Source organism: Delphinapterus leucas, chromosome 1 (assembly GCF_059928025.1).
Source record: "Delphinapterus leucas isolate spDelLeu-1000000601 "Yukka" chromosome 1, BTC_Dleu_Yukka2, whole genome shotgun sequence".
Lineage (NCBI taxonomy): Eukaryota > Metazoa > Chordata > Mammalia > Artiodactyla > Monodontidae > Delphinapterus > Delphinapterus leucas.
The window spans coordinates 55,087,659-55,107,395 of record NC_143129.1 but is presented as its reverse complement, the minus strand read 5'-3'; the positions used below and the strand labels follow the sequence as shown (position 1 = coordinate 55,107,395).

General features: G+C 47.3%; 1 protein-coding gene across 1 annotated transcript in view; it reads left to right on the top strand.

Annotated features, from left to right (window-relative positions):
- Positions 1-19,737, top strand: part of CACNA1E (calcium voltage-gated channel subunit alpha1 E) — a 645,631-nt gene that overhangs the window by 116,888 nt on the left and 509,006 nt on the right. Inside the window, exon 8 of the mRNA XM_089910334.1 lies at positions 5,861-5,945. Within this exon, the coding sequence (XP_089766460.1) occupies positions 5,861-5,945 (85 nt within the window). The remainder of the gene's footprint in view (positions 1-5,860; positions 5,946-19,737) is intronic.

Here is a 19,737-nt window from a genome sequence, read left to right as displayed (position 1 = left end):
TCACTTGAGATTTTCTTGCACACCAATAAACAAAAATAAGGCAATAAACAAAAGCAAAGAGAGGCCTTCCTTCCAGGCCTGGTAGCTGCCGTGTCTTAGGTCCTGAGTGAGCTTTGAACTAGGCAAATCAGGTCACCAGCACAAGAAACTTTGAATCCAAATATGAAAACCCTGACCCCCAGGACAGAGACACGGCTGCAATGGAGAGCAGAAGCTTCGGTGAGATGCCAGGGCCTGGAGTCCTCTGAGGCAGTGATGTGGCAGGACGGCATGGCAGGGGGAGTGCGGGGGCTTTGGGGTCAGCAGAACTGGTTCGACTCTGCTGCTTACCAGTCATGTGATCTTGGACAAGTCACTGTATCAGTCAGGGTCCAGTCAGGAAAACAGAAGCCACTCTTAATCTTTCAATAGAGGGTAATTAATTAAACAGGGAATGGAAGAGCCAAAGAGACAAGCAGTGGGTGGGGAACATGGGACCAGCACAGCAGGAAGCTGCCATTTCTGGGACCCAGGGAGCCAGTGGACTTATCATAGCTCAGAAGCCAAGGCTGCTGTTCCCGGGAGCTGGGACCACAGAGACAGGGAGTGTCAGGGGGAGCTGGAATCATAGGGGAGGCAGAGCCGTGGCTGGACATGCCATTCATATCCAGAGAGATGAGGAGAGATGCCCCCATTGGCTGAGCCTGCTCGAGGGTAGAGGAACCTGCAAAATGAGTCTTCTGTGATGCAGAACAGAGCAGGGCATGGGTCTAAGAACAAACAGGTGAATGGCTCGCACAACCACTGATGTCTTTGAATAAACAGTGTCTAATATGAACTGCTACTGCTATCCTCGGGCTGAGGCTTGGAGCTGGACTGGCGGATGGACACTCTCAGTTGTCTGGGAGGGGAAGGAAATGCAGTGTCGCCCACTTAGTTAACCTTTTGTGGACACAGCGCCTCAGCCCTCCGTGATAACCTCAGTGGGGCCGAGTCAGAGTAAATGTGACCCCATGTGCTTCCATATTACTGCTTTGTTTCTTTCTTTTAGAAGCCACCTACCTCCTTTTTCTTTTTGCTTGGTACGCGGGCCTCTCACTGCCGTGGCCTCTCCCGTTGCGGAGCACAGGCTCCGGACGCGCAGGCTCAGCGGCCATGGCTCATGGGCCCAGCCACTCCGCGGCATGTGGGATCTTCCCGGACCGGGGCACGAACCCGCGTCCCCTGCATCGGCAGGCGGACTCTCAACCACTGCGCCATCAGGGAAGCCCTCGCCACCTGTCTTGATCAGCCCAGTTCCCAGTAGGAAAGAGATGGTTTAACTAAAGGAAGTTTAATAAAGGTTCTATTTCTGTGTGGACAGGGTTCAGGGAATCCCCACGAATGGTGACCCATCAGGGACAAGTGAGATCTGGAAGCTGTTACCACCCACAGGCCTCCAAGGAGCCATAGTGCTGGAGCCCGAGGAAGAGCTGGAGCCTGGAGGAGGGGTCACCGCTCAGAGGCTTATAGAAATGCAGCCGCTGCATTTCCCAAACTGTGGCAAGACGTGGAGGGAGCAGAGAAATGAATACCCGAGCATCTCTCTCGCCTGACCTCACATCTCCTACTGGTGCCTTGCCTTGGTTGAACCAGAAATGGGAGGGCAGGATGCCAAGTGTAGCAGCCCATGGAGGCCAGCCTCTGAGGTCAGAGCAGAACAGAGAGTGTGGGGAAGGGATTTGGGGGACAAATCAAGAATAATCAGCGCAGTGTAACCTGTTTGTCACTTGGCATCTTTCTTGTCCTTTATTTAGTGAAGGAATGTGTGTTTCTCCAACACGGGAAAAGCCCCAAGTCCCATGAACCCCTCTATCACCATAGGATGATGTTGATTTAATAACACTCCAATCTCGAAAGCTATCATGTTGGCCACTGCTCTTCATATAAAGCAGCAGAAAAAAAGTAGGGGAAAGAAACAACATAAAGCTTTTCTTTTTCCACCACTCATTTTGTGTTCCCCCAAGCCCCTGCCCACACCTTGACTATTGGGCACCTGGTGGATGATCCAAACCTGCATTTTTGCAGGATCCACAATTTTAGTGGTCCCATCTTTACTGGGTTGCCATGGCGTCCCATTGGCCCTTATTACCGGCCATGGGAGCGCTGAGAGATGTCCCAGGGAATCCTCTCAATTTGCCCCATGTAGCAGCAACCAACTTCCCCTTGTTTTCATTAAATTAATTCGTTAATCTTCCCCTTCTCTGACCATCCATGAGAGCTCCAAATGGCCAAATGTAGCTCAGAGTGTGTTCTCTGGTGGCAGCCTTGCTCCAAATGCGCTGTCTTATTTTGGGTTCCTCCAAAAGCTGACCTTGGGACAAGGACTAGGGTGTAGGTAGTTTATTTGGGAGGTGATCTCAGGAAACATGAGTGAGCGTGTGGGGAAATGAGACAAGGAAGGGAGAAGAGCCAATGAAAGGTGAATTAATGATCAAATGACTGTGGCCACTGGGCTTGGTCCTGCTGGAGACTCTGAGGAATAGTGTGAAACACACTTCAGAATCATCCTACCAGAGAACAGGGAGGCTGGGACTGGGACTCCCATCCACCATTGGTAGAGGTTTCGACCTTGACTTCTAGGTGTGTCTGTGGTAGAACAAGCTCCCACAGTGCTGGAGAAAGCCCTCTGGCAGAGAAGAAGAGAGGTGTGCACTTGGCCCTTACGGAATGCTAGGATCTGCCTGCCCCCACTTCGGGGTGTCTCAGGTGGGCCAAGGGAAGTGGGGCATAGCCTGAGTGGTGTGTGTCACCACCACTGAGCCCAAGGGAAGGAAAAAAAATCCCTAAAGGGGGTTATTGGGCAGTAAGACGAGTCATTCTTACCTTTGACTCTTGGTTCAGGGACCTGGGTTATCTGACTTTAGGGGAAAGAATACACATTGGCCAGGGTACCTCATCTTGCAGGATAGCATCCGCACCTTACAGAAAGTGGCCCCCCAGCTGGCACCATGGAAAAGGGACTGCCCTACTGAAGCTTTGGTCATGGATGAATACAACCTGCCAAGACCTCAATGAGATAGGGAAGAAGTGAGGGCATAGGGGGTGTGGAAAGACAGACCTCGACCTCTGTCCTCTATTTCTTCCTTCTGCAATCTCCTACTGGTGCCTCTCATTGGCTGAACTCAACTGGAAGCAGAAGGGAAGGTGGCCTGGATGGTGCAGCCCACAGGGGTCAGTCTTCTGGAGAACAGCACAGGGCAAAGAGAGCCAGAGGGATGGGGGGAGGGGAGGGCAGCAATGGAGAATAACCAGTGTGCAGTCTGATCAATTGCCTCTAGAGTGCCTCCCCCCTTTCTATCCATCCCCACAGTCATCGTCTCTGTTCCAGCCTCATTATCCCAACCCTGGAATGTTGGGATAGTCTCTTAACACATCTCTGCATCTCCAATCCACCATTCCTAATGCCTGAGGCACAGACTGAGTCCCATCATTCCTCCTTTCAGAGAACTCTGGTGTTCCCCATTCTCTGGTCTTTACTGAAGACCCAGGTGCAAGGCATTTTAGGGCATAAAAAGATGATTCAGAGACTGCACTCCTTATTTCTAATAAGGAGGATAGGTATTAAGAAGCTAGAAATGGATAATTTCACCATAAAAGAGGTGTGGTTAAAAAGAGATGTAAATTTGGACTCTTAAATGTCTTAGCATCATATTCAAGGCTCTTCACAGTTTAACTCCAGATTTTCCTTCCAGACTTGTTTTCTAAGACTTGTGTTCTACTGCATTCTCCCACATGCCCTGGGTCCCAGCTCTGCTGATTGCCTGGTATACTTTGCCCCACACACAGTCAGGATTCAATGCCTTAGCTCTTGCTGTACCTTCAGCCCAGAAAGCCCCTCCCGAGCTGGCCTTTGGGATGGTCTGATCAGCCACTCACAGCCGGGTAAGTCAGAGCACCAGAATTCTAGGGCCTCCTACTTGGAGTGTGGTCCGCAGAGCAGCAGCATGGCATTGCCAGGGGGCTTGTTAGAACTATGGCTCTCAGGCTCACCCGAACCTAGACTCAAAATCTGCACTTGGACCAGACCCCCAGGTGATTCCTATGTACTTGAAAGTCTGAGAAGCATCAGATGTTTTGTGAGCTACCTAAGTGAGGCTTGTAGTGTGAGCGGGGCAGCTTGCCCCCTTCCCAGTATTCCAGAATAAAGTGCAAGTGCCTAGTTCTAAGCTGTAAACTGTTTGTGTTCCTAGCTTTTAAGTTATGAGGATGAGGGGGGTTAACAAAATGATTAAGAGAATGGGCTGTTACATGATATAGCTACGGGTTCAAATCTCAGCTCTGCCACATATTATCTTGGGGCGTTAATAAAAGCAATTAGGGGGTTTCCCTGGTGGCGCAGTGGTTGAGAGTCCGCCTGCCGATGCAGGAGACACGGGTTCGTGCCCCGGTCTGGGAAGATCCCACATGCCGTGGAGTGGCTGGGCCCATGAGCCATGGCCACTGAGCCTGCACGTCCGGAGCCTGTGCTCCACAACGGGAGAGGCTACAACAGTGAGAGGCCCGCGTACTGCAAAAAAAATAACAAAAAAAAACCAACCCCAAAAGCAATTAGGGAATTCCCTCGTGGTCCAGTGGTTAGGACTCCATGCTTTCACTGCCAAGGGCATGGGTTCAAGCCCTGGTTGGGGACTAAGATCCCGCAAGCTGTGCAGCTAAAATAAATAAATAAATAAATAAGGCAATTATCCTTTCTCAGCCTCAGTTTTCCAAAACAGAATGTATTAATGATGTCACAACACAGGTGCAAGGATCAAATGAGATAAAATATGTACATTGTTTTATAAATGTTAACTGCATTTGTTATTTTGCAAACACGTGAAGAAAAGCAAAAAGTAAGAAACCCTTGGGTGGGAAGGTCTGGGCCAGATAGCCAGTGATGGGAGGGGCAGGTCTTTGGTGCCAGAGCCCAAGGGCCTCAGAGTTACAAATCAGAGCCGACAAAGGCGCATCCAAGAGCAGCTGTGTTGACCTGGCTGAACAGATGCTCCCCCAGCAGAACAGTGTCCTTAGGCACTGTCTCAAGGCAGGCGGTATCCTGGTGGGCTCCCTGGAGGTGGTGTTGTGACCCCCTCCCATGAGGTACGAAGTCAGCTGTGTCTGATCAGCCAGGACTAAAAAGGAGATATGCACCCTCTTCCTGGATGACTCGTCCCAAATAACCGCCACCATCTAACGTCTGACTAGTGTTCTACCACTTACGCAACATGCATCTTCATCATCTCGTTTAATTTGGGCAGTGACAGGGTTTCGCCTGCTGGTTCAGGTCTCACACAACTGCCCACTTCTGCTGACTCACGCAGGAGAAATGATCTAGTCAGAGTAAAAGACAACCTTGAACGTGTCTCCACAGACTTTGACATTTTGAGCAGGAGATAGAAGGACTTGAGGACTTGAAAACGATGTGTTTTCATCCCTCCTTCCTGTCGAAGGTTGTGACCTTGGAAGAGAGAGGGGGCTGTGGGACGTGCACAGCTGGCTCTGGGGAGGGTTTTGAAGTATGAGATCAGTGGGTTGCTGGCAGGGACGGAGTGAAAACCCAGGAAGTGTGGGTTTTGGCCTGGATGCTTGCCAGACGCATCTCGAAGACTTTAAAGGGGCATCTGAGACTGTGGAGAAAAAGGCCCAGAAAAAAACCCGGAAAGCTCAATATGATCAATGGCATATGCAGCGACATGGAAGCAGTTGATAAATTTTCAAATGAAAATCAGAAGGAAGGGGTTGGGAATGTGACTGTAGACTCTAGACCCAACTGCTCAGGGTTTGGGCCACAAACAATTGAACCTGAATGTTAATGCAAGAAGGTAAATTCGTGTGCAGATTTATTTTCTCCATCTTGCAGGTTTATGTGAAACTGAGGACTCACCAGTGCTGTGGATATGCTGATATGCTGTATACCCTGTTCCAAAGAGGCAGTTGCACAGTGGGTAAGTCTTGGTCTCAGGAGTTCAAATCCCGGCCTCTACCTCTTACTCTGTGACTTTGGGCCGGAACTCTGACTTTGTTTACTGGTAGTTTTCTCACCTGTGAAGCAGAAGAATCATCAAGTCTATCTCATAAGATTAGTCAGAGGATTCAGTAAAATGATGTAAGCCAAGAACACCACTAGGTACACGGTAGATGCCCCATTTCTCTCAGTGGAGCCTTTTCTGTTCTGGTGACATAACCTGGCCCTTCCAGGTGTTCTCTCCAGGCCCCCAACCTGGCCTGATCTGGATTTCCAGAGGCACAAGGATGTCTAGAGTTCCCCAAAGCCACGCAAAATACCACATGGGTAGAGAAGGAGACATCCAGGCAGGAGATGGGAGGGTGCTGACAGTCAAGTAGGAGGAAACCAGGAGCAAGTCGTGTCTCGAATGCCCCAGGAGGATGGATTTGATGAGAGAGGAGTGGTCACCAGTGTCAGGAGCTAGTGTGCAGGGAGCTGTGCCATCCAGGGAGAGCAGAAGAGCGCCTGTGGACCTGGGAGGTGAGCTGTGGTGGAAGGAGGGAGACCTGGAGACAGCCCCACCTGCTGTGAGGTCTTGGAGTCCGTGGACCTCTCTGTCTTGACCTTCCTAACTGTTATGATCGCCGTAACAGTTAATGCTTTAAATGATCCCATGCTTAAAGACTTGACTTTAAGCTGGACATGAAGTCTCAATTCAATAAGCATTTACTGAGCACCCAGGAAACTTACTGTGTCCGAGGCACCTTTGGGAACACACACTTGGTTTGGAATCCTGGATCCGTCACCCCCTGTAGTTTGATCTGGGATGAATCATTCACCTTTCTTGAGCCTCAGTTGCCGCACCTGTTCTAACAGTTATTGAGCCCTGGCTGCCCTGTCAAAGTACCAGGTGTTTTCAATGAGATTATCTTATTAACTACTTAAAACCCTGTGAAGAGTTTGTACACAAATAGGACTTAGAGAAGTTGTGTAATTTACTCAGGGTCCCATGTCTGTGAGCCAGGGAGCTGGGAGGTGAGCTGAAGTCTGCCTCCCCCCACATGCTGCCTCTCCATGGCTGTTTGCCACTTTATGAGCAGAAGACGCACCGCCAGGATGATGCGTGTGTACCATAGAGCAAGCCTGGTGAATTACAGTTAGTTATTCATCCGTCTCTCCTGAAAGATGTAAGATTCTCAAAAGCAGGGGGTGATTCTGAATGACCTTTTTGTATTCCTAGAGTCTAGTAGAACATATGGTATATAACAGGGGCACAAGAGATGTTGGACCAGGGATTAGCACGGGATCTGTGGATGGATTGAAATATATAGTCACTGCTCGCAAAGATTCACAATCTAATGGTGATATGGGAAAGACAACACAATGAGATACTTACTTTAATGGACATATGTATAATGTGCACATTTGCTTCTTATTAAATTTATCTACATGAATACATTTTTTAAATTAAAATTAAGGTAATTTTTATTGTGGAATATTTCAAGCATACAAATATAAAGAATTTGATAAAGAACATCTGTGTATCTACCATCTAACTTTATCAAATCTTAGCATTTGCCATATTACCTGAAAACATACACCACAAATGCACTGCAGATCAGCTGAAAGAATCTATATATTTCTTCAGATCTCATTCCCTTGTTAATGTGAATTTGGGTTTATTATCCCCATGTATATTCTTTTTTAATTTTTTTTATTTTTGGCTGCTTTTGGGTCTTTGTTGCTGCACGTGGGCTTTTCTCTTGTTGCGACAAGCAGGGGCTACTCTTCGTTGTACTGTGCAGGCTTCTCATTGCGGTGGCTTCTCTTGTTGTGGAGCATGGGCTCTAGGCACGCGGGCTTCAGTAGTTGCGGCTCGTGGGCTTCAGTAGTTGTGGCTCATGGGCCCTAGAGCGCAGGCTCAGTAGTTGTGGCACACGGGCTTAGTTGTTCCACGGTGTGTGGGATCTTCCGGGACCAGGGCTCGAACCTGTGTCTCCTGCATTGGCAGGCGGATTCTTAACCACTGAGCCACCAGGGAAGCCCCCCCATGTATATTCTTATATACTATTGCTTTGTATAAATGTATCCATAAACAATATATAGTATAAATTGTGTTTTAATACTTTATGTAATTGTTTTCATAATGTAGGTATTATTCCTTAGCTTTGCTCTTTTGCTCAAAATTACTGTTTGAAATTTATTCATGTTGATATACTATAGCTCTAGTTCATTCACTTTTAACTCGTGTACAGTATTTCATATCATATTTTTTGTGCTTTAAGATAACAAGTTAGGGGCTTCCCTGGTGGCGCAGTGGTTAAGAATCCTCCTGCCAATGCAGGGGACACGGGTTCGAGCCCTGGTCCAGGAAGATCCCACATGTTGCGGAGCAAATAAGCCCGTGCGCCACAACTACTGAGCCTGCGAGCCACAACTACTGAGCCCGCGTGCCACAACTACTGAAGCCCACGCGCCTAGAGCCCGTGCTCCGCAGCAAGAGAAGCCACTGCAATGAGAAGCCCGCACACCGCAAGGAAGAGTAACCCCTGCTCACCGCAACCAGAGAAAAGCCCGTGTGCAGTAACAAAGACCCAACACAGCCAAAAATAAAATAAATAAAATTAAAAAAAAAACAAGTTAAAAGTAATACTTGCTACATTAATCTGGATAATAAAGATGCATATAAAGAAAAGTTACCCTCCCCCCAGCCTGTTCTATTTCCTCAGGTAACCGAGGAGATTACCTGTTTGGTGGGTGTCCTTCCACAACTTTCTCTTGGCTCAGACAAGCATATATACAGCATATATAGATACCATTGCTTCTTCCTTTCTTTCTCCCTCCCTCCCTCCCTCCCTCCTTCCCTCTTTCTTTCCTCCTTCCTTCCTTCCAACAACATAGGATTCTACAGAGCACATTACACTGAGATGTGTTTTGTTCCACTTAATCTGTGCAAATTTATTGAATCAATGACTTACTTGCCTTTCATCCTGTGTTGGCAAAAGTGAGAGGTTAGATCGGATCCTATGTCTCTCACCAGAGATGTCCTCTCTGCCCTTAAACTGGCAAGAGAAGGTCCCAAGAGAGGCAGGTGGAAAAGAGGCAGAAATGCTCTACTGGGCTGCGTAGGAGCACCAGGCCTTGGGCAGGAAGGGCCTTAGCCATCATCTAGAGCCATGGCCCTCCACAGACATGGGTATGTTCAAGTTGGAGTTAGGCTAGGCTACAAGAATTTTTTTCAATAATAACTGGTAGAAGCTTTAGAATTTTTGGTTCGAAGTTATCCCTGGAGCAACATAATTTTTCAGGCAACGCTGGGTCATCCATGGACTGATTTACATATCACATACATCTGAGAATATGATCTCAAACCCAACTCCCACTTCCTGCATTACCTTTGTATCAGTTAGGATGCAGGTTTTGCTAGTCTGACAAAGACCTGAAGCTGGAGCTGTCACAAATTTTCAGAATTCTTACGAGCTGGTTGTTAAGCATAGCCATCATTAAAAATTTAATTATATAGGGGCTTCCCTGGTGGCGCAGTGGTTGAGAGTCCGCCTGCCAATGCAGGGGACGCGGGTTCATGCCCCGGTCCAGGAGGATCCCACGTGCCGCGGAGCGGCTGGGCCCGTGAGCCATGGCCACTGAGCCTGCGCGTCCGGAGCCTGTGCTCCGCAACGGGAGAGGCCACAACAGCGAGAGACCCAAATAACGCAAAAAAAAAAAAAAAAAAATTAATTATATAAACTTAAAAAGAAATAAACTATCCTAAAAACAAAGGCAATGAAAACTCACCACCTCCTAATTATTTTACTACATTTTACTATCTTCTGTGCTTTGACAGTGACATACATCTATTGCAGGAGCGTGGTTGTGCTGCTCTGCAGTGGTGTGGTACTGCAGCCCCACGGTTCTGACCATCCAGGCTCCTTTGATCCTGCTGCTCCGGCATCTCAACATCTGCATTCCATCCCGGGTCCAGGGAGGCTTTTGCCTACGTCCTAACATCCTGCCTGTATCCCAGGCAGAGGAAAGCGGGGAAAGTGGGGGGGAGGTTCACTCCTTTCCTTCTGAAGTCATGGTCTTAAATTTGCATACATCACTTTTGCTGACATCCCATTAGCCACACCTCACTGCAAATGATCCTGGGAATATGGCCTTTATCTGGGCTGCCATGTGCCCAGCTAAAACTCTCTTCACTCAAGAAAGAGAGTAGATACTAGGCGGACAGCTGGCGCTCTCTGTTATTACATTTCCTGAATTCTTCTCAGCTATCCCTAGGCCCCTAAGCGTTCTATCCCACCCTTGCCCTCCTTCTTCTGAAGGCCTGTTACAGGGCTCAGGAAAGTCTCTTGCCATGGTCACAGCTGATATAGACATGGCACCCTTCAGCCAATCTCACTCCTCAGCCTCCAGGCAATGAGAAGAGACTCAGAGGCGCATGAAGCAGGACCATTTCTTCCAAAGACAGAGCTCCAACAGATGAACAATGGTGTAGGAGCCCCCCTCTGTTCAGGGCTGAGCTGGGCTCCAAGTGGGGAGGGGATAATGATACCAGGAAAAATGAGATAGTACCAGCCTCAAGGAGTTTCTAGTCCAGGTGAAATGCTTATACCTGGAAGATCACTAACAATACGGGCAGTGGCTGGTAAAGACAAGGTAATTCCTCTCTAATTTTAAATTCTGGACAGAGAACCAGTCTCCATGAGCAACCAACTCATGGATGGACTACTTGTTTTTAGCTTTTACAGTTATAATCAAATAAAACTTCCAGGAAACTTAGGTTGACATTAAAGCTCTACATAATTGTTGTGCTGCGTGGTAATTAGGCAGAAATGGTAAGCAACTCATATAAATGACTGTAATTAGCATTATTTGTACATGGCCAACATAGTTTTAATTGTCCCTGTTACCCTGTATAGTTTATCGGTTGTCACTCTTGGCTCCAGCAGTAACTAACACTTTGCAGTAGGTAGGCTGCCTGGCCCTCTCCAGTCTCTGGCCAGAATGGCTTCTCCTGTGCTTCCCCACCAAGCCCCCTTCATACTGGGAAGTGGCAAAGTTGTCACAGGCTTGGGCTCTGGAGTCAAAATGCCTTCACAACCCACTCCATGACTTAAGCCAGGTGACCTTAGCGAATTGTTTAATCTTTCACTTCCTCAGAATCACCTAGACATCATTCCTGAGAATGTGTCTAGGATATAACTAATAATATATGTTAGTCATTACATGCTCATTTATTCATTCATCTATTTGACAAAGAATTTTAGCGTCTGCTGTCAACCAGGTGCTACTCTAGGCGCTGACAATTGGTAGTGAACCGAAGTCCTGCCCCCATGGTTTACATACGAGGGGAGGGAGACAGACAACTAATAAATACTGCAGTTTATCAGGTGGTGATCCATTGGATGAGGAAAGCAAGACAGAGGAAGGTATCATGGTGAGGCAGCTTGCTATTTCAGCAGAAGAAGTGGATCACGATAAACTAGGTGAAAGTGCAATGACAGAACAGCTCCCAAATCTCAGGGGCTTCCTTTTGCTCATATGCTGCTTGCCTGCTGTGGGACAGCGGGGATTCTACTCCACATCTTTATCACTCTGGAGCCCAGGCTGACTGTCTTCATCCTCTGGACTGTCCCTGGTCATTATAGGAGGTGGAAGGGGGAACATAAAGACTTATGTCTGGAAGTGACCCTGGCCAAGGCAAGTTGCATGCTGTACTTGACTTCAAGGGTAGCAGGGAATGTGGGGACCTACCCTGTGCCTGGAAGGAGAGGAGCCAGAAATACTGATGTGTTGAGTAACTTCATTTACCCCAGATCTGCTCTCTGTCCTTCTCTGCCCTGCTCTGTGCTCTTGTGCCTAAACTCCATGGACTGTATCACCAGGGCTCCCCGGCCCTCTGACTCCCGCTTGGCTTTGGCCAAAAGGGTACACCAGGAGGAGAGCCGAGGGTGGGGAAGGGCGGGCCCATGTTCTTTGTGCTCCCTGCTCTGCCAGAGCTCTGCAGTGACTGTTCTCCTATAGCCACAGCTCCACCAGGCACTCTCACACCCACGGCTCCAGTTCTCGGAAGGGCTCTGGTAGCACCATTTCCTTGTCTTCCCCCTTCAGGAGTAAGGGTGAGCAAGGGTGGTGTCAGCCTCCCAGCGTTGCTAGTCCTTGAGCCCTTAAAACCTATTCTTGGTTTCCTCTGTGAATACCATCCCAAAAAGATCTTTTCAAAGATGGGTGTTCCATCTACATCTGGCTAGGACCCCCTGATACAATAGGTAAAACTATCTATGCCACAGAGGTCCCTCTGAGGAGATGACATTTGACGGGAGGGAGAAAGTCAAGCAGGTATCTGGCAGAAGGTGGTCGAGCAGACAGGGAAGATCTAGGGGAGGAGTGGAGGGTGGTGCTTGGCACATTCAGGGGAGAGGAGCCAGGCCTGTGTGGCTGGAGCCGTGAGAGTGGTGAGGTGTGACTGGCGGGGAAGCGGGAGGAGTCCAGACCAGAGAGGTGGAGGCCCAGATTACATCAGACTCTTCTAGGGGATGGGAAGGATTTTGGATTTTATTCTGAGTGACATAGAAAACCACGGGAGGTTTTGAGCAGGTGAGAGCCGTGGAGGTGGTGAGAAGGGGCCGAGTCAGTGTTACGTGTTTGAGGTAGAGATGATACAAGATTTGCTGACTGCTTGAATGTTGGTGTGAGAGAAAAAGAGGACTAAAGAATGATTCCAGGTTTTGGCCTGAGAGGGAAAGATTGAGGAAGTATTTTGGGGGGAGGTGAAATTGTGATCAGTTTCCATCATATCAAGTTAAAGAAAGAGAGAAACAAATACCGCACGTTAACGCATATATATGGAATCTGGAAAAAGAAGGTACTGATGAACCTAGTTTCAGGGCAGGAATAAAGAGGTAGATGTAGAGAGTGGACCTGAGGACACGGGGTGGGAGGGGGAAGCTGGGGCGAAGCGAGAGTAGCATCGACATACATACACTCCCGAATGTAAAACAGTTGGCTGGTGAGAAGCAGCAGTGCAGCACAGGGAGATCGGCTCGGTGCTTTGCGATGACCTAGAGGGGTGGGATAGGGAGGGTGGGAGGGAGGCTCAAGAGGGAGGGGATGTGGGGACATGTGTGTGCATATGGCTGATTCGCTTTGTTGTGCAACAGAAACTAACACGGTATTGTGAAGCAATTATACTCCAGTAAAGATCTATTAAAAAAAGGAAAAAAAGATACCTGTTAGACCATGAAGGTGAGCTGTTGAGTTAGTGGTGAGAGGGAGAGGTCAGATCTAGAAACAAAAATTTGCTGGTTTCTAGTAGTAGGTGGTACTTAAAGCCAAGATATGGAGGAGTTCTCCTAGGGAGTGAGAGCAGTAGAGAAGAGAAGAGGTCTCAGGATCAAAAGCAGGGCCTCTCACTGTTGGGGCCCCTCCCGTTGCGGAGCACAGGCTCGGGACAGCCACTCTGCACGGCATGTGGGATCTTCCCGGACTGGGGCACGAACCCGTGTCCCCTGCATCGGCAGGTGGACTCTCAACCACTGTGCCACCAGGGAAGCCCCATTCTAACATTTAAAATGTTCAGAAGATAAGGAGCCTCCAGCAAAGGAGATTCAGAAGGATTAGCTGAACAGGAGGAAAATGAAGTGAAGCAAGTGTTTCAAGTGGGAGAAGGGGGTATTAAGTGCATCAAATACTGCTGAGAGACTGATTTAGATGAAGACGCTCTTTCAGGTCTTAGGTTGACTGGCCCTCCTCTAAGAAGTCTGTTCTAACCCCAGAGTGGATTCAGGAGCTTGTGATGTGCTCTCATACACCACTGCCTCTCCTCTGCACTGTGATTACCTTCTGCCATGTCGCTGTCCCTGACTGAACACAGTTCCTTGAGGGCTGGGCTGGTGTCTTACTCATGAATCACACTGAAGTCAATGCCAAGCACTTAGTAGAGTTAAATTAACATAGTTCACACACACAAAAAAAACCCCATGAATCAATCAAGATGATGTACACACTCATTCCCCCAGCTGCCGCCCCCAATACATTCACTGTCCAGGGCTCCAAATTTTATTCCCAAGAGCTGAAGTTTCCTATTTTTTTCACCTTGCAGAGGACTGAAGATTTGTGGGCTCCTTTCAAGCATTTCCATTATAGTGGTTGGGGCCCCACCAATGTTCCTCCTGCTTATGATGCTGGGAACCTCTGGGACTATTTTCACTGGTTGAGCAACCTAGGTACCCTGGGATGGCGCTGCAGAAACATAGAGATATGGATTTACAAAGTGTCTTCCTTGGTGATAACTTACTGAATTCTAAGAGAGAGACAGAAGTGGGGAGGAAGAGGTGAGAGGAAGAGGGAGGAAAGGAGGGAGGGGGAAGGAGAGAGACCCAGGACAGGGGTAGTGGCACAGTAAGTATGAAAGAGGTGGCCTTGGGGAAATGAGTTTTTTCTCCTCTGGCATCTCAGAAATGCTTTAGGTAACCCCCTCTTTCTATAAAAGGGAAGTTGAGGCTGAGAAGTGAATGACTTACTCAAGATTTTGGCATTGGTGGTGTGGCAGAGCTGGCCTAGACTGTATTCCTTGTGTCTGTCAGTTCAGTGCACTTTTTATAACATGGTGGTAACTTTAGAGACAGGAATAGTTGTCTCCTTTTCCAGGCAAATATCTTCTACTTATTCAGTGACACATGGAGCTGCTTTAAAAGACAAGCTTCTTGCTCCACAAATGAGAGGAGAAAGGCTGAAATTGCAAATGATGGGGAGAGAACAGTGACGGGGATGCCCCTCTGCTGAGGGATAAAGGATGGCAGTTCCTTAGGGGAGGCAGGAAAGGGGGAGCTATCCCAGTGCCTGCTGGGAGGAGAGCGCGGACAGAATAGAAAGGAAAGGCTAGAGGTGTGGAATTCAAACTGAAATTGAATCCCTTGCCTGTTCCTTGATGGCTAAGTGGAGACATCTGAAGAGCTCCTACGTGAGAGGGAGGGGAGCAAACTAGCTATCTAACTTCTGAGCGTGAATAGAACCATTTCACGATGGAGCGACTGGACTGAGCGCATTGAGAAGGCGGAAGAAAGGGAGAGAGGCCCCGTTCTCAACCAGCTAATGAGAGTGGGGTATGAGTCTTGAATCTTCTCCCGTTAGGGGAACAAGTGGTCTGCTGAGGAGGGTTCTGGTTCGAGGAGTCAAGTGTGACCGAGTTGGGACGTTCTCCTTCTGGTGACGGCCTCAGTGCTCTCCTGGGCAGCATCCATCCTGTCCTGTGTACCACTGCGGGTGGGAGAGTGGGGTTGTGTTCCAGGCCTTATTGAGATCTGCAAAGCTGGGCGATCCTGGGGCTCAGCAGTGGGCTTGGTCCTCAGTCCCGTGAGCTGAGCGTGCCTGGGCTGCTGGAGCCTGGAGGCTTTGCCAGACTCTGTCTCACCTAGATCTCTCTAACAGTGCTAATTTCCAAACCCAGTCATTTCCACAAAGAGCCTGGCAGCCCCACCTCCCTTCTCAGTGAAGGTTTAATAGCAGAGCGCTGAAACAGGTCTCATTGCTAAGCCTTCATTATTTCCACAACATATACTACAGGACTCCTACTAATAGACCGTGAAATACTGTCCTAATTAAAACTAAATGACTCATGTCAAATTAAAAAAGCGAGGTACATTGTGTTAGCCAGGGCTCTGGCTTGCAATTGCGTGTTTGTTTACTTGTTAATTGGCCAAGTTCAATAATCTACAGCAGCCTTTTCTTCTCATCAGTACAAATTATTGACGCTTCAGACTTGGTCTGTTGGGGAGCCCTGGCCATGGAGATGAGATACCTGACAATCTGTCCCACTATGTCATCTTGTAAAGCTGTTGAACTGAGGTTCTCCTGGAGCAAAGGGAGCATGATATTCACCAGCCTCCCACTTCTTGTGGACACCGCAAAGCTACTATAAAGTGGAGACATCTGAAGAGCTCCTATGTGTGCTCCCCTTTGGAATATCTTTGATCCAGCAGAACTTCGAAGGTTAGTGTACCCAGAAACAGCCTCATGGGTCAGACATTTTTCCAATTCACAGATGAGAAAACTGTGGCTCAGAGAGATTGGGTATCTTGCCCAAGTTCACACAGCTAGTACTTCCCTGTAGTTTTGGTGTCCCTCCTCAAAGCACACACCCACCATGGCATCCATCACAAGGTATGTCTACCACCATTTTCCTACCTGCCTCTGGTACCAGCTTTGAGCTCTTGAGCACCTAGTGGCTTCATGGTGGGCAGATGTAGTTCATGTCATTAAATGATGGCCCTGTGTGTAGATGGTCACCATGGGAGCCCATTGCTCTGAGAGCATATCCCTTGCCTGTTACTTGATGGCTAAACTTCTACAATTTGGCATTTATTCTTTTGGTTTAAGGCTCATATTTTGTGTAAAAATGGTGAATACAGTGCATTTGCCAGGTGTTATCATTTTCACCTACTCGTGAATGAGTATACCAGGTTAGCACTTTCTCCAGAGATGCAGCCTTCTCTCACAGGGGAGGGGACTACAACTCAGAGAAGTCCCACAGCTCCTAGGTGGCAACTCTTAGGTGGCAGCTCCTAGGCGGCAGAGCAGGCTAGAACACACATCCTTTACATTCCAGCCAGGTCTTTTCCCCTTTGTGTGATGCACAGAGGGATGGCTTTGACTGGGCAGGTGAAGGAGGGCACCTGTCTTACTGGGAGCCTGGGGTCAGGAGGATTGTAGGAAGATCCTGGGGCAAGAACTCCCAGCCAATAGAGGAGGGGTCCCAGGGGAAGGAGCCCCGGGCTATTCTCGCTGCACAGCACACAGGGCATACCCTGGGGTTCCCTCCCTCACACCAAGGTGGGGCATTGTCAGAGTGAATACCCTAACCTCCTCCTGCCACTGGTGTTCAGAAAATAACCCAGGCTGTCATTAAACAGTTAGCATAATTTAGAACCAGCATGAAAAAGAGCGAAAGAAAAGGGGAGCGAGGGAGAGAGTTTACCCAGGCGGGAGACAGCACAGCTTCCCGATGGCTCTCCCTGAAGCTGTGCTGGCATCCAGATCTACCTGGAGCCCCAGGCTGCAGCAAGTGTTTTGTTTTGTTACATCTTTATTGGAGTATAATTGGTTTACAATGGTGTATTAGTTTCTGCTTTGTAACAAAGTGAATCAGTTATACATATACATATGTTCCCATATCTCTTCCCTCTTGCGTCTCCCTCCCTCCCACCCTCCCTATCCCACCCCTCTAGGTGGTCACAAAGCAGCCAGTGTTTTGGTAGCTGAGGAGACCCATGTGTGTGAGCTGGCCCTGACCTGACCACACAGTGGTCAATGTGCCCTGCTCTGCACAGACCATTCGGGGGGATGTTAGCTACAATCCAGTGCACTTCGCACAAATGCAAAAAGATGTGTATGTGATCCTAGAATGTTCGTTGCTATAGCAACATCTGCCTTTATTATCACCTAAATCCATTCTCAGTATAAATATAGTAACTATTTAACTTCCCCACCCCCCAGTCCACTTGGTAGAATTTTTAAAAATTGTGACAACCAAAAAAAAGAAAAGAGAAGAAAAGAAAACGCCAGTAAACTGCAGTAACACGGGTGTATGTGTAGAAGTGAATTTTGGAGGTGGTGAAAGTATGAGGACATTTGTGGTTGAGGTAAATTTTCACAGGTTGCAAGTTAGTGGAGAGACTAATCCTTATAACCAATTCAGGAAGGTGAATTCCTAGAAGTAATGGGATAAATTTCTACTTGGAAAGTTGAAGAGGAATAAAGTGGTAGAGGTGCAGAAGAGGGGAATATTGTAGTGAAAAGGATTCTGATTTGTAGTCAGACAGACATGGGCTCAAATCTTGGCATCACTGCTTATCACCTAAGTAACACTGGGCTACTTGCTCCCCTGAGCCTCAGTTTCCTCATCTGTAAAATGGGAAAACCATACCCTGCAGCCTGTTTCAGCAACTTGATCTCCTTGGGCCAGAGCTTGACATCAGTTCACCAGCAGACATTTATTTCCTCTGCACCAGCTCAGTCCTCTGCAGGGGAAGGTGAAAAGGGGCAGGCCCAGCAGGGGTTGGGGAGGGTGATCATTGTGCCAGTTTTGGAGAACATCTGTGAAGTGAATGACGGTCCAAGGTGGAATGGGAAATGGCATGGCAAGTACCGTGAGTACCCTTAGGATAAAACATTCTCCTTCCATCATATAATAAAGGTGACCTTAAAAATAAAGGGTAGAGGAGTTTGGGGAGGAAGGAAAGTCTAACACCTGAGCTACACGTGAGTATGCCATTATTTATTTATTGAACCATTTCTCCTTTGTGAGACCTTTGGTTTGTTTCAAGGTCCTTCTATTATATGACACTGCGTGGACATTATTGCATATAAATCCCAGTCTGCATCTAGGATTATTTCCTTAGGATAAATTCCCAGGAGTAGAATTACTGGATCAGTGAAGGGAGGATTTTTAGGGCTCTTGACATATATTACTAACCATCTCCTCCTAGAGAATTGGTAGCAAATTATACTATCATTAGCAGTGTACAAGATTGCTCATGTTCCCACGTGTCTGACAACATGGGGCATTTTAACTTAAAAAGAATTATTGGTTCTCTTCTTACTTTTTCTTTGCTCTTTTTCTAGGTTATTCTTAGAAATAATTTTTTCCAGTTTTATTGAGATATTATTGACATATAACATCTGTAAGTTAAAGGTATACAATATGTTGATTTGATACACTTATATATTGTGAAATGATTACCACAGTAGTGTTAGTTAACACCTCTAACATCTCACGTAATTATCATTTGTTTTTTTGTGGTGAGAACATTTAAGGTCTGTTCTTTAATCACAATGCTGTGCATTAGACCCCCAGAATTTACTTCTTATAACTGGGAGCTCATGTTCTTTGACCAACATCTCCCCATTTGCCCCACACTCTAGCCCCTGGCAACCGCCATTCTACTCTGTTTCTACGAGTTCAGCTTTTTAAGTTCCACATGTAAATTGGTATCATACAGTATTTGTCTTTGTCTTTCTGCCTATTTCACTTAGAATAATGCTGTCAAGATTCATCCATGTTGCTGCAAATGGCAGAATTTCTTTTGTTCTCATGTCTAAATAATATCCCATTGTGTGCATGAGTGTGTGTGTGTGTGTGTGTGTGTGTGTGTGTGTATCAAAACTTTATCCATTCATCTGTAGGTGAACACATAGATTGTTTCCATATTTGGGCTGTTATGAATAGTGCTGCATTGAACATGGGAGTACAGATATACCTTCGAGATCCTGGATTCATTTCTTTTGGATATATACCCAGAAATGGGATTACTGGATCATATGGTAGTTCTAGTTTTAATATTTTGAGGAACCTCCAGACTGTTTTCCACAGTGGCTGCACCAATTTACATTCTTACCCACAGTGTACAACGTTTCCCTTTTCTCCACATCCTTGCCAGCACTTATCTCTTGTCTTTTTGATGATAGCCATTCTGACAGGTGTGAGGTGATGGCTCACTGTGGTTTTGATTGGCATTTTCCTGATGATTAGTGATGTTGAGCATCTTTTTATGTCCATGTTGGCCTTTTTGTGTCTTCTTTGGAAAAAGTCTCTATCCAGGTCCTCTGCCCATTTTTAAAATCGGATTGTTTGGTCTTTTGCTATTGAGTATGATTTTCTTATATATTTTGGATATTAACCCTTTATCAGGTTAATTTGCAAATATTTTTCTCCCATTCTGTAGGTTGCCTTTTAATTTTGTTGATTGTTTCTTGTGCTGTGCAGAAGCTTTTTAGTTTGATGTAGTCCC